At 36.1% G+C, this 14,797-nt stretch overlaps 1 protein-coding gene across 1 annotated transcript in view; it reads right to left on the bottom strand.

The window, feature by feature from the left end:
- The window catches only part of LOC106867431 (DNA ligase 1), a 127,942-nt gene extending 113,837 nt beyond the window's left edge, over nucleotides 1-14,105 (bottom strand). Inside the window, exons 1-6 of the mRNA XM_014912306.3 lie at nucleotides 13,918-14,105; nucleotides 10,691-10,792; nucleotides 8,547-8,826; nucleotides 6,914-7,094; nucleotides 5,782-5,957; nucleotides 3,650-3,689 (exon numbers count right to left, since the gene is read on the bottom strand). Coding sequence (XP_014767792.1) covers nucleotides 3,650-3,689; nucleotides 5,782-5,957; nucleotides 6,914-7,094; nucleotides 8,547-8,826; nucleotides 10,691-10,792; nucleotides 13,918-13,934 — 796 coding nt within the window. The 5' untranslated portion in view covers nucleotides 13,935-14,105. The remainder of the gene's footprint in view (nucleotides 1-3,649; nucleotides 3,690-5,781; nucleotides 5,958-6,913; nucleotides 7,095-8,546; nucleotides 8,827-10,690; nucleotides 10,793-13,917) is intronic.
- Between the last annotated feature and the right edge of the window lie 692 nt (nucleotides 14,106-14,797).

Below are 14,797 nucleotides of genomic sequence, written 5' to 3'. Positions count from 1 at the left end.
ACTCTGATTCTATAATACAAACTTTGTTTTAATCTGATTTAAATTAAAACTTTCCAACAGACTTTTATTAATTTATGTTTTAAACATCACATTAATATTGACAAAATTATTTTACTAAATTCTCCATTATTTTCAAACTTAATTGAAATAAAGGAAATGCATTTCAACAGAAATATGGTAATCAAAGGGTCAACCTAAAGAATTTAATTCTTTGAACTCTTGAAGCTGTGTAAAGATAAAGATCTGATAGCCGAATAAAGATACAGAAATGAATGAATGGAAGAGGTGGGTATTGGACATAAGGATAGACAAATACACAGATGAATACTGACACATTGACATATAGCTATATAGATAGTGATAGAGATAATGAATAAGAAATAAAACTAACAGATATAACTCATCTATAATCTATGGTTTAAAGTAAAAGAGTATTGATTTCATAAAGATGTTATCTTCAACAAAAGTAAATGTTCTTTTTGACACTTTTACCATTCAATTCTCTGAGAGAATTTTATTGGCAAATCAATATTGCACCGTGTATTTTACATTGTAGAAAGCTGCAAAACTTTTATTGGTCAGACATAACTCATTGTCATAACTGATCTCTGTATTTATCATCTGTATCTAAAACAGGAAACAAACACTTGCACCTAGAAGAACAATTGATCTTGCAGCTATTTTTGTGTTCATGGTGTTTACTTTATGCCTGTCTAGACCACATAAAGGTATGGGTGTGTAAAGAGAGGGTTATTGGTTATTGAACAAGAATTGTAGCCAAGTCCTAATCTGTTGCTAACAAGTCAAGATGTTTGCTTCATAGTGTTCTTTTGTTGTTGTTTCAGAAAAGTGTCTGGGGATTCATTCTATGCTTTGAGTAAATTTAAGAATAGTTAATTCCTTGCTATACAACAGCATGAATTGTTGAGAAATATCCCTTATCATCATCATCATCATCATCATCGTTTAACGTCCGCTTTCCATGCTAGCATGGGTTGGACGATTTGACTGAGGACTGGTGAAACCGGATGGCAACACCAGGCTCCAATCTAATTTGGCAGAGTTTCTACAGCTGGATGCCCTTCCTAATGCCAACCACTCAGAGAGTGTAGTATATATATATATATAAGAGAATGAATAGATGGATGGATGAACAGGTCGACAGATACAGAGGTGCATGGCTGCATGCCCAAATGGACTGACAGATAGATAGCCTGTGATTTTAAGCACCAATGAATAGTATTGCATAAAAGCATCACATGTTCATTTAGCTACATCAGGGAATTAGTACTGTCTTTCAGACAGGGAGAGGTCGGGGGGGGGGGGGGTAGATTATATATCCAAACCTAATGCATCATCTAGATAGAATTTTGGCTGACTGGACTTATCAGTGGACTGAGAAGTGGTGGATAATAGTAGAATGGTTTTAAATTGAGGAGATGGTCAGGGGAAGAGACAGAAAGATGTAGATAGACAGTAAGAGAGAGAGAGAGACAAGAGACAAAAATTAATAAATATAGTTAATCTTTAACCAAATTAAGGTGCTAGACAACATGGTCATGAGTTCATACTTGACAGCTAAAGCCAGTGTTGTGCTCTTGAGCAAGACACACAACTCAGCTTGTTCCAAATTGCCTGTCTGATAAAATACAGATTCCACAACTGGTTTCATAATTGCTTAGTTAATGGTACACATTCTTTGTTTAATATCCATTTTTCCATGCTAGCATCAGTTTGGGGCTGTATTTTATGGGTAAATAGCCTCCTTCTTTCTTTCAAGATAAATAAAATAAGTACCATTTCAGCACTGGGTGTCTATGCAAATGACTAGCCCCTTCCCCTAAAAGCTTAAGGATTTGTGCCTTTAGTAGTATGGATTATCATTATTATTATTATTTTTATTTTTATAGGCAGTGAGCTAGCAGAATCATTAGCATACTGGGCAAAATAATTAATGGCATTTCTTCTGGCTTTACATTCTGAGTTCAAATTCCGTTAAGGTGGTCATTGCCTTTCATCCTTTTGAAGTCGATAAATTAAGTACCAGTCAAGTACTGGGGGCAATGTGATCGACTATCTCCTGCATACCATCAAAGTGACACCAGAGTACAAATATACAAAGCCCAGTATGCTCATCACGACTACTCGTCTAATAAGAGTACACCAGACACATGCATAACAACCATTTGTGCACGACATGGTGACCTTGTATTGAAATGAATAGTGCATGATCTTGCAGGTGAGGTCCAGTTAGAATTATCTTCACATTGAGTAGCCCATCCTGCTCAAAAGGTCCCTGAATGAGGGCTGTTTAAGGATGATGACCGAAACATCCAAGTTTCCAGACATGAATTAATCAAACCCCAAAGAATCCCTCTCAACACATGGCTATGATAGTCCTCCACTACTATTGCTCATGGTCAGAGATGTACATATCGTCAGCCACTAAAGGACATGCTCAAACAACTGACAAGCAAATCCTGTGGTATTCAGCAGAATATTTGGTGCAGCCCATCTTTTAAACCAAGACAAAACATGTACATGATAACACTTTCAATCAGTTAAGATCAGAAGCCATGAAAGCTACTGCCTGGTACTGCATCAGGGCATTTATTATTATTATTATTATTATCATTATCAGCAGCAGCAGCAGTAAGCTGCCAGAATTGTTAGGGCATTGGACATTCCTTGTTTGCATGGGCCAGACAGAATTTGTAGAGGTAGATTTTATACAGTAAGAAGCCCTTACTGTCACCAGACCTCACCTGTCTCCAAGAAAAGTAACATTTCTTCACGGCTGGGCATGTTTTTTGCAGAAAACATGCCCAGTCCTTTTTTCCAACTGGAAATGAGGGCCTCTGCTTGTATGAAGTGATGCTCATTTATAACTATGCAATAATATCAAGACAAAGCAACACAAGCAGAGGCTATATACATGCATATATATGGCAGGCTTTCAGTTTCTGTCTACCAAAGTCACTCACAAGGCATTGGTCAGCCTAATGATATAGTTCAAGACACTTGTTCAAGGTATCATGCAGTGGAACTGAACCCAAAACCATGTGCTTCAGAACTTAACTTAACCACACAGCCATGTTTACATCTTGTATGACTAATAATTTTACAGCAATTATACAAGGCGGGTCAAAAGTCATGCACCAAGATAAAAATTTTTTTATATATATTGCATGTTTCAAAAGTAACATTTTAATTATAAGATGCTGACAGTTTTCGTGCATGACTTTTGGCCCAGTCTATATATTTGTTGAATAAGTAATCAATGACAACAGAAATTTTTCCAAATGCATCACTAATATTAAGCCTCAGATTAGCTCTGGATTCAAGAACAATAATGGCCAGTAAAACCAATATTAATCTTATTGGCAGGGTGTGATTGAGGGAATTTGGATGCTATTTCTAACAAGTCAAGTAACTGCAAACAGGCTCCATCAGTGACACATGTATCTAAGGAAGACATGGAAAAAACATGCACACTTAAGAGAATTGCATCCTCACAGAATGTTGTAAAAGGAAATATGTAGAATACAGTCGTTTTACTAATATACTGAACCCCCATACTAACTTGGTAACACAGGAGAAAAATCATGTGATGATGACAATATCAATTTGAATGTGCACAAACATTTACCTTGTTGGGATTGCTTTTCTTCAGATTTTTTTTTTTTTTTCTGAAATGAAACAATAAACAACAGTTAAATCTATGCAAAATGTACAAGCCCGGTGTTCTAGGACAGGGGAAAAGTAAACTCTATTTGCTTTACTCTACAAAGCTATATATCATCATCATCATCATTTAACATTTGTCTTCCCAGCTGGCATGTAATGGCTAGTTTGACAAGATCTGAGGAGCTGGAGGACTGTACCAAGCTGCAATGTCTGCTTTAGCATTGGTTTCTACAACTGGATACCAATCATAACACCAAACAAATGGCAGGTATTTTTATAAATATTAATCAATGGCTAGTCTTATGACAATGAGAATGGACAATGAAATCTCTGTTTCAGCAGCTTGCATACATATACAAATTAGCAAACCTCCCTAAATTACTAAATTGTTCTTGCACTGAAGAAACAACATAACAAAAAGCATATGTCTTCTATTGATTTGAGCAACAAAGAGTAGTGGATACATTGGATATATTTAACTGCATATGGCTCATACATTGATTAACATCATTTTTTTCCATGCTAGCATAGGTTTGGACAGAGAGTTATTTGAAGCAGGATGTCTTTCCTCTCGTCAATCCATAAGTTTTTTCAAGTGAGGGATTTTTTTTACTGCAAACGTCTTCAAAAGCCCAGAGCACTTGTCACTAAGTACTGCTTAGAAACATTTGCAGAATATATGCACATTTACACACATAAATATATAATCATACATGTATGTTTATATACAAGAGGCTTCCTGTAGTTTCTGTTTACCAAATTCCCTCACATGAGATTGGTCAGTACGGTGCTATGGCTGGAAAAGAAACCATAACCAAAGTACTGCGGTGCTGCATAGTATTACAGAATCCAAAACCACATGGTTGAGAAGAGAACTTCTGAACCACCCAGGCATGTCTGCTTCTACTTTTCAGAAAATTGTAATAGTGATAGAAGAGATACAGAGCACAAAACTTTAGGCCAGAACTCGGAGAGTATTACTGAAAAAGTTTGTCCATCAAGGGTTATAGCCATATGCACTTCATAAGTACTGTTTCACACCTTATGTGAGTGTAGTAGTTTGGTTTAAACATATTTATGCTTTACATAGGCAAGTAACTATTCAGAGATGAAATATTTGGGAACCATGGAAAGTAATGCTACCTTTGCTATGAGCAGCAGCTCAACGTGCAAAGAAAACTGAAATAGCACAAGTACCTTGTTAGCGAGAGGAAGGGTATCCAGTTGCATTATGTCTTCTCCAAGTCATGTTAATATGAATAAAGCAGACTTAATGATGACGGTGATTAAATTAATGCAATATGGCTTAGTTAAAAGATGCAGGACCTCTGAGAGTGGCGAGATAAGAAGTGGAAAGAAATAGTGACTGGTGAGTTACTGCAGTAATAAATACCGTATTAAGATATCAAGTTATCTTCTAATCTGGTCTGAATGTTTGCAACACAGTGGATTCCATTAAAACACAAGGGCCAGACAGAAGTATTAAACAGAGCAACAGATCATGTCCATATACAGTTCATCTAACTAACTTACACACAGTTGTCACCTTCCCAATTTCACTCACAAATCTTAGGTCAACCAAAGGCTATGGTAAACAAAAACATTTAACCAAAGTTTTGCCCAGTAAAAATGAACCTGGAACCACAGTATGGTAATGTAAACTTCTTAACAATATGGCCATTTCCGTGGTTGTTGAACACACACACATCATTTCAAAAGTGTTGTGGACCACTGGCAATGAATGAAGGAAGTAGAATCCCTCCCTAAATAAAATCATCATAATTTAACATCTGCTTTCCAAGCTGGCATGGATTAGACAATTTGACAGGGACTGGCCAAGCAGAAGACTGCACCAAGCTTCACTATCTGTTTTTATAGGGTTTTTATGGCTAGATGCTCTTCCTAACACTGACCACCTTACAGAGTGGATCAACAGGATCAATTAGGCAGGAGGCGCTACATATAATGCACTAGGTATGTAGCGAATGGAAATAGATACTCCAGCAACAGCCAATGCTACTGGAAAATGATATCTAGCAAGGGCAAAGCAGATATAGTTTCACAGATCTAAGAAATATATTGTGAAACACTTACATCTTTGTCTGTTGTCAAATTTTCTTGGTTCTTCTTTGGATCACTGGATGTGGAATCCACATCCTCTTCTAATGGCTCAACTTTCTGTCGCTTGGAAGTTCCATTACAAGAACTTGATGACTCTTCTCCAATAATTTTACGTTTTGGAGTAGAATTAGGTCCAACTGTTTTCCGAGCTGAAAGATAGATGGATAGATATAAACATATATATCTGTATATGCTATCATTGTTTACACAACACAATTTCATTTATTTTTCATTCATTTCAATCGTTCAACAGTGGGCATGCTGGGGCGCTACCTTGAAGGGTTTTAGTTGAACAAATCAATCCCCAGTACTTATTTTTTTTTTGAAGCCTGACTCTTATTCTATCAGTTCCTTATGTTGAACTGCCAAGTTACAGGAATGTACACAAACCAACACCAGTTGTCAAGCAATGGTGGTGGTTGGGGCAAAGCTGTGAGCAACACAACATCATCTTCACTGGAGGCACACCCAAAAGCCACCTCAATTTGGGGGAGTTTGGTTTTATGATGTCCATGTCATATCTTACAACCGTTAGTGTTCACAAAACACTGAGCATCAGTCATGATATCAGTATTTTGATACCCTGCACAAATCAACATAAGACAGGTAATTCTTTTCAATATTCAGGTGGCTTAAAGTCCTCCATGTCAGTTAGTTTTATCTCAACTTTAATCTTTATGCTTTCCAACACTGATGACTGTTCACCAATACATTAAGCTGTTCCTAAAAAAAGGAAACAAAAATTCATCAAATTTAGCCCAAACATGCTGTATGTTTCAGTTTATGTAACGGTTAGGAGAAGGCAGCTGACTTTCTGGGAGAGCTACCTACAATAATAAAGTGATGTACTTTGTAGCTGCAAAGGCTTCTTTTCCAACTACTTTTAAGTCATAAAATTATTTAATAAGATGACATTGGAGATGACACTAGAACATGATGCCATCAGCTGACAACATCAGGTTCTGTCTAACCATCTAATCAATGCTAGCATGAAAGATAGATATTAAGTGATGGTGATGATGATAATGGTAATGCCAACAGCAACAATGATTATGAATGATGATGATGAGAACAACAACAATGTAAGTCAGATAAATATCTGTACCTGTTTTTCTTTTAGGAATACCAAATGGAGATTTTTTTGGTGTGATGGTTGTAGAATCAATACTAGTACCAGCCTTAGCAGAAGGGCTAGTCTCCGATGATGTCTCCTTTGGTGACGGTGAACTTTCTGGAGAACTAGAGTCTTCTGTTTTGATTTTGTTATCTTTATTAGACTTTTTAGGCTACAAAAGATGAAAATGAAAATGAAGTGCAATATGATCCAAAAGTCCACTAAAGAGAGGTTGATTGCTACATGACAAGGTAAGATAATTACAGAGCTATAGGTTAAAAAATATAGCAGTTACAAAAAGAAATGGTGGAAACAAATTAAATAGTTGTTACTGCAAAATACAAAGTATTGAAGGCTGATTTCAAAATGTTGAACCTTAGGAAGGGGATAACAGAGGATTAAGATATGTGGCACATTGCAGTACTTGAGGAGACCTGCCCACCACAACAGAATTGAGATCCTAAAACCAAGATGCCATGTAAAAAGCATTGGTGTGGGTGCTGGTGCCATGTAAAAAGCACTGATGATGGTGTCATGGTGTCATGTAATAAGCACCCAGTACACTCAGTGAAGTGGTTGGTATTAGGAAGGGTATCCAGCCATAGAAACCAAAGCCAGACTATGGAAATTGGTGCAACCTCTAGTCTTGCCAGGTCTTGTCAAGCTGTCCAACCCATGTGAGCATGGAAAACAGACATTAAATGTTGATGATGATGATAATGTGACCAACAAATGGTTTCGTACTTCATTGAAATGGAAATATTAGACCAGTCAAGCTATATGTAAGGAGAGTGACGTTGCATGAAGGGATACATGAGAGCATAATGTTTACAGAGGATGATGTTGTATTTATGATAATTATATAAGCTTACAATAGTAAGTCCAAAACTTCAGATGCTTGTTATAACAGAGTAGGTGCCGTGATTCACCAATGTTATCCCAGTGGCACACCATCAAAACTGTCCAGTATGTCAAGATGGTAGTAATCTTTGGAGCCTGGTGTAGCCATCTGGTTCACCAGTCCTCAGTCAAATTGTCCAACCCATGCTAGCATGGAAAGCGGACGGTAAACGATGATGATGATACACATACACAGAAAAACAGATACAAAGATGTATTATGGATGGATGGATGGATACAATCATTTAACAGCCATTTTCCAAGCTGACATGGGTTGGGCAGTTTGACACGAGCTGGCAAGCCAGAAGCCTTGCTTCAGTATGGTTTCTATGGTTAGATGCTCTTCCTAATGCCAACCATTTCACAGAGTGAAGTGAATGCTTCTTATGTGACAGTAGCAGCAATAAGGTCACCAAGTAACTTGCAAGACATGACATCTCAACTGATAAGGAAGGAGTGGTGAGGGAGGTGGCTTTGTGCCAGGTGATGAAAGGATAGAAGTATGATAAGAGTGATAGAAAGAGACATTTTGCTGTAGAGGAGATACATAGCAACCCCAACTGTAAAAGGAAAAGGAGAAACAAGAGAGAATGAGGGGTGTTGGAACATATCCTCAAGTTACAAGAAGTTATATATAAGTGAAGAGGTACAGAATACAGAAATACTTATCTACATACATGCATGCATATACATACACACACATATATGAAAAGTCATATCTTACCTTTTCTTTCAGTCCTTTGGTCTCTGCTGTTTCAGATTCTGACTTATCATCATCATCATCATCATCATCGTCATCACCACTATCAGAAGATTTTCCTTTATCATTGTCATAAACATCACCATTATTGTCCACAGCATCTTCTTTCTTAGGAGATTCGTTTCCACTGCCATCACCAGCTTCTTCTTCATCGCTCTCTATAATACACTTAGTTCTTCTCTTCTTTTTCTGGATAGGACTGTCTGAGCAGTTGTTTACTTTTCGCTGTTCTTTTTTAACTTCCCTGCAGAAATATAAATCTTAGTGAACTAAAAGCTATATATATATATATATATATAATATACAAAGAGACAATGATTCAAATAAATAGATCAAACATTGAGTTTCAATGTCATCCTCATCATTTAATGTCCGCTTTCCATGCTAGCATGGGTTAAAATATATATACATGTATACATATAAAAAGAGAAGGCAGATTTATCTGTTGACTCAATACATATATGTGTGTAAGTCATCTACAAGTCCATAAATCAGGGAAAAAATGCACTTATATATCTACCAATAGAGTGGGCATACTATTCAAAGTGCACAATATTATATATTCATAATGGCCAATCTTACTAATCAGTTTCACACTACTACTTAGCATTCTATTGAATACCTAGCACGAAACCAATTGGTATGATTGGCTGTAATGCATGTATAATACTATACACTTCGGATAAAATATATATATGTGTGTGTGTGTGTGTGTGTGTGTGTGTGTACACACACACAGATTTCAGTGTAAATGTACAACCACACAAATATACATGATTAAACTCAAGTTATTCCTAATTCAGGAGTTCTATCTACCAAATCCACTCATAAGATTTGGGGTTGTTTGTTGGCACGAGGCTACAGCAGAAGACAAAAGGTGTCATGCAGTGGGACTGAACCGAAAACCATGTGGTTGAAAAGCAAATTTCTTAACCACACAGCCACACCTTCACTTATATCTTTGATATATTTCTTGTTTACCAAATTCCACTCAAAAAGCATTGGTCAATCTGAAGCTATGTCTGTTTAGTGAACTAACCACACAGCCATGGCTCATACCAATGCATAATCTAAGGTCAGCCCTCATCAAGCAACTTTAATGTCTCAAGCAGTTGTTCTCAACTGAGATCTATATAACCCCTAGGGATGCACACAAGCAAAATAGTACATTGAGATCAACAGTAGTATTTTAAAGGTCTATGAAAGAATTTTGCTTTAGGTATATTTATTGCAAGAAACAGCAAGGTTTCTTTCTCAAATGTTTTTACATAGTTCAACTTACAGGAGATACTGCGTGAAAAACAAAATAGGAATTTAGAAAAGAGCATTTATAAAACTAGTTTTAAACACTAAATGGCTATGGGGGGTCTACCAGAATAAAATAGTAATCAAAGAAGTCCATCGATAAAAAAATGGCTGAGAACCACTGGTTTCAAGCATTCCAGCAATAACCATTCGGTCTAAAGTAAAATATCACAATAGTATGTCTTAATCACAAAGGGTTAAGTTCAAGCTCATATACATAAAAATGGTTTCTTTTTGATTAGACACAAAAGTCAATTTTTTTTGTAAGAGAAAAGAGCAGCTGATCTATCAACCTCAGTATTTTATCAATTATTGTATTGAATTTTTCTTTAGAAGAAAAGTAAAAGAATTTGACAACAAAGTAATGTCACATTCCACTGGTTGCAAATTTAAGACTTTAGCTTCAGATTACTCTAAATAACAGAGTAGAGTGTGAGAGGCCAGATCTAACTGATGATAAAACAGAATATTTTGGGCAGATGTGGCCATTTTAAATACTAAAGGATTAAATTATTCATGCATTGTCTTGCAGTTTCAAGATTTTACAAATGTGATTGTTTATTTTTAGAATGACATTGTAGGGTTGGTATGAGAAGTTGAATTTGGTCAGTTTTGAACATAAAACAGTAGAATATTTGGGCCAGATATGGCCAGTTTAAACGCTAAGGGATTAAGATGCTGGACTACTGACCATATCATCATAAATCTAAGACATTTAATATGAACATCTTTTCATTAACCATATGAAACAGAAAAAGTTTTGGGATAAAAGAAATAACATGTCAAAAAAAATAGAATCTGACCTCTTGGAATCTTTTTTTTCTTTAGATTTATCTGCATTGCTTGTTTTACTGCTGTCAGTATCAGATGCACGTAGAGTGTTTTGTGATGCGTTAAAATAGGACCTGTAACAATAGTGTAAGAACACATGAAAATGTTAGTAACATTGTGTATTGCAGAGATAAAGCAAAAATACATGCAATAGTTTGTGTACAGATGCCATTACTGCTATAAGTTAACCAAATATAAAGATCTGGAAATAGAGATAATGAAAATATAGGGACTGAAGACGGAAACAGTCTCAATAATATAACATGTCAGGAATAATTTTAATGTTGACATATATAATTAAACATATATACATGACATATAAGATAGTATGACTATGCATTGCACCCATATTGTGAAGAGTACTGTCAATAGAACAGAAAACACAAGAAGACAGTGCATATCCAAGGTGTACAGAGCTGTGTGCTCTGTTGTGCAATGAAAACATGCAAAAAAAAAACTGATCATCATTTTCATTATTTAACATCTTTTTTCCATGCTGGCATGGGTTGGGCAGTTTGACAGGAGATGGTAAAGCTGAGAACCATACCAGGTTCCATTGTCTGTTTTAGCTTGGTTTCTACAGCTGGATGTCTTTCCTAAGACCAACCACTTTACAGAGTGTACTGGGTGCTTTTTCCATAGCACCAGCAATGACAGAATGCTTACTATTTGTAGCAGGTCAAAAAGGCTGTGTAGAAACTTCCTCCTCTTGATGTTGATATGACATGCATACTGTTCTGAATCCTTAATATCAAAGTTTAGAATACCAATAATTTTCACAAGAGCAGTGTTCTTAGTAGTCACAGATATTCCACACTGCATCCAAAAGCATCACAGTGAAAGACAATATTCATCAATATAATCAACTATAGCAACAAGCTGTGTCTGCTCATCTACACCTGAAAATTCACCACCTCTGTTCTTCTCATTTTTAATATCTTACATAACCAAGCCCCTAAAAACATTTTACTTTTCACAGAACAACAACCTATTCAAACCCCTTTTTGCCCACACTTCATCTCGAATACTGAGCAGCAGAAGTTCCAAACTTAAAATGAATTTACCTATATACTAAAACTAGATGTCATGGGGGGGGGGGGGGGGGGGGAATAGTTTTGAGGTCAATCGTCTGTTTTAAATTAACAAATAGGTGCAGGAGTGGCTGTGTGGTAAGTAGCTTGCTTACCAACCACATGGTTCCAGGTTCAGTCCCACTGTGTGGCACCTTGGGCAAGTGTCTTCTACTATAGCCTCGGGCCGACCAAAGCCTTGTGAGTGGATTTGGTAGACGGAAACTGAAGGAAGCCCGTCGTATATATGTATATGTATATATATATATATATATATATATATGTGTGTGTGTGTGTGTGTGTGTGTGTGTGTGTGTGTGTGTGTGTTGTCCCCCCAACATCACTTGACAACCGATGCTGGTGTGTTTATGTCCCCGTAACCTAGCGGTTCGGCAAAAGACACCAATAGAATAAGTACTAGGCTTACAAAGTATAAGTCCTGGGGTCGATTTGCTCGACTAAAGGCGGTGCTCCAGCATGGCCGCAGTCAAATGACTGAAACAAGTAAAAGAGTAAATAACAAAACTAGAATAGAAAAAGTGAACATGCTGAAACTTATTTTCTTACATTTATAAAATGTCACATAAATGAAGAAAACAGAGTTCTGGTAACTAATAAACTATTTTTAGTGGCACTATTAGCGTTATTGAGGAGCTTTCAATAAACCAAAATCGTTTTGATTGTAACATGGTAGAAGGGTCCAGATGGACTATATGTAATCTGAACCTTTCCCCACTTATTATTCTTTTTTTTTACGGAATCCCACGTTTTAGGCTATGGAGATTCCGATTCTGAAAAAATATTTTCAAAAATCTCAATTTCAAAATTTCGATTCCCCCCCCACCACACCGGTTTTTATATAGATCCACAGGGTAAACCTAACCCTAACTCAAACCCTAACCCTGACCGTAACTCTGACCCTAGCCCTAACATTAGTTTTGTGAGATTTGGCTGTTATTTCTAGCATGTAAATAGCCTGCTTGGTGGGGGGGGGATTGAAATTTTTCAAACAATTTTTTTTCAGAATCGGAATCTCCATAGCCTAAAACGTGGGATCCGTAAAAAAAATTAATAAATAAGTGGGGGGAAGGTTCAGATTACATATAATCCGTCTCTACCGTGTGGCAATAACCAGGTCGCAGTTAGTGGGACGAAAATTTTGAAACCTCATGAATTATTAAATTAAAAAGTAAATTTGATAGTTGTGTGTTATTAAATGACTTTTCCAAGATGTAGCTACTTCAAATACAGTCTCGGATGAAGTGACTTACTAGAAAATTACGGCTCCGTAAAAAGTTTTCTGAGTTATTGACACATTTTAGTTTCACAACCAACAACACTGCCCTGTACAATGGCATTAAATTACCAATGACACTCGTTCGGCAAAGGACCACAACTGCAAAGAACTGAACTTCGTGTCTTTCAGTGCCTCCCGCAAAAACACGGCATTCTTGGCCTGAAGCAACATAATCGCGTAGAACGGTTTGGATTCCCAAATAAAAAAATCTTAATTACGTTGCTAATACTCTTGAGAAATGCATGAAAATCACACAACTTCATCATTGTTTCCACTAACTCTATAGATTTATGGTTTAAATATGAAACAAACTCGACATATTCTCTACAGTGCATGAATTGAGGTGGCTTTTCCAGTATGTTTTCTTCACTCTTGTCGCTACATCACTCATTGGTGTATAAAACGTAGGTCTGTTCGTATTCGAATACATCATTAAGTGATGGAACACCAAAATTTTTGAAAGATAACATATACCAGAGAAGTTTTCAAAAGACTATGGTGTATGTTAAAAATAACAGGTGCCAAAATAAATATTTACAACTATCTAGGTAAGAGTTAACATTTCAGTTGTTTATAAGTTATATCCGTTCGAAGCAGAACCGAAAGATCCACTGAAGTTTAGCTGCAAAAATGTTCGAATTAAAAACAATGACGATCAAGTATTTTCTTTTGAAAATTTTCTAAAGAGAATGTTTACATTGTCAGAAATATTATATATTTATAATCCTAGTTTTCTAACAAAACAACTAATATTTAGTAGTGTTAATAAAACACAGCATTTAAACTCTTTATGTTAGTGATAACAATATATATTACATAGATATATACATACGTAATAAACGCCTGCATGCTTCCTTAATAATATTGTCAATCAATCCAGATTCAATAAAAAGCAAACAGCTGAGACGTTTCACACATAGAAAGGGTTACAAACAAGGATTCTCGAGCTGAAAATTCGCGCCAACTCCATGAAATGTGATAAACTATTTTACTAGGCAAAAGATTTATTTCAAGGGAAGCAACTAAGATAAAGTTTCAGTAGTTTCAATTTTGACCAAGTGAATAAATATTTCTTTTAAGAAAACTGTTTATTTTCTGATAAGGAACAAATAGTCTTCCACAATAATTTTATCGCGAGAAAATGCATATATATATATATATATATTATATATATTTATTTTCTGTTAGTTAATAATTAACTCCGACAAAATAAATTGGTTAATAGATACCAGGGTAGCAAAGATCACAAAATGACTGTGGTGTAACTCCTGTTTATGAGGTAGAAACTCCCTGTTATTTTGGGTTTTTGAATAAATATAAAAATTTAATAAATGGAGTAATACGCATATGTTTTATGAATTCTTTTATGTCGGAAATAAAAGAATTCACTTGAGATATGCGTATTACTCCATTTATTAAATGTATATATATATAATTCATTAAGAGTCAGTTTCAATCTTGCTTGCTTGGGTCACCGGGAAACTGAGTCTTCCAGCAAAAGAGTTTTGTATCGTGGGTTGGAAAGCTTTGACTGCTATTTATTGCACGTCCTGCTAACACGTAACAAGTATTTCGGGTCCATCATCGCAAATAGCTGTTACGTGGTAGCAGGGTGTGCTAGAAATAGCAGCTAAATCTTTGAAGGGGAAAACCGTAGAGGAGTAGGGGCCGAAACCGGACGTGGTTCCTCCTGATGATGTCTTGAGCTAACA

Source organism: Octopus bimaculoides, chromosome 1 (assembly GCF_046866305.1).
Source record: "Octopus bimaculoides isolate indiv1 chromosome 1, ASM4686630v1, whole genome shotgun sequence".
In the NCBI taxonomy this organism is placed as follows: Eukaryota; Metazoa; Mollusca; class Cephalopoda; order Octopoda; family Octopodidae; genus Octopus; species Octopus bimaculoides.
This window is presented reverse-complemented; position numbering and strand designations above follow the sequence as displayed.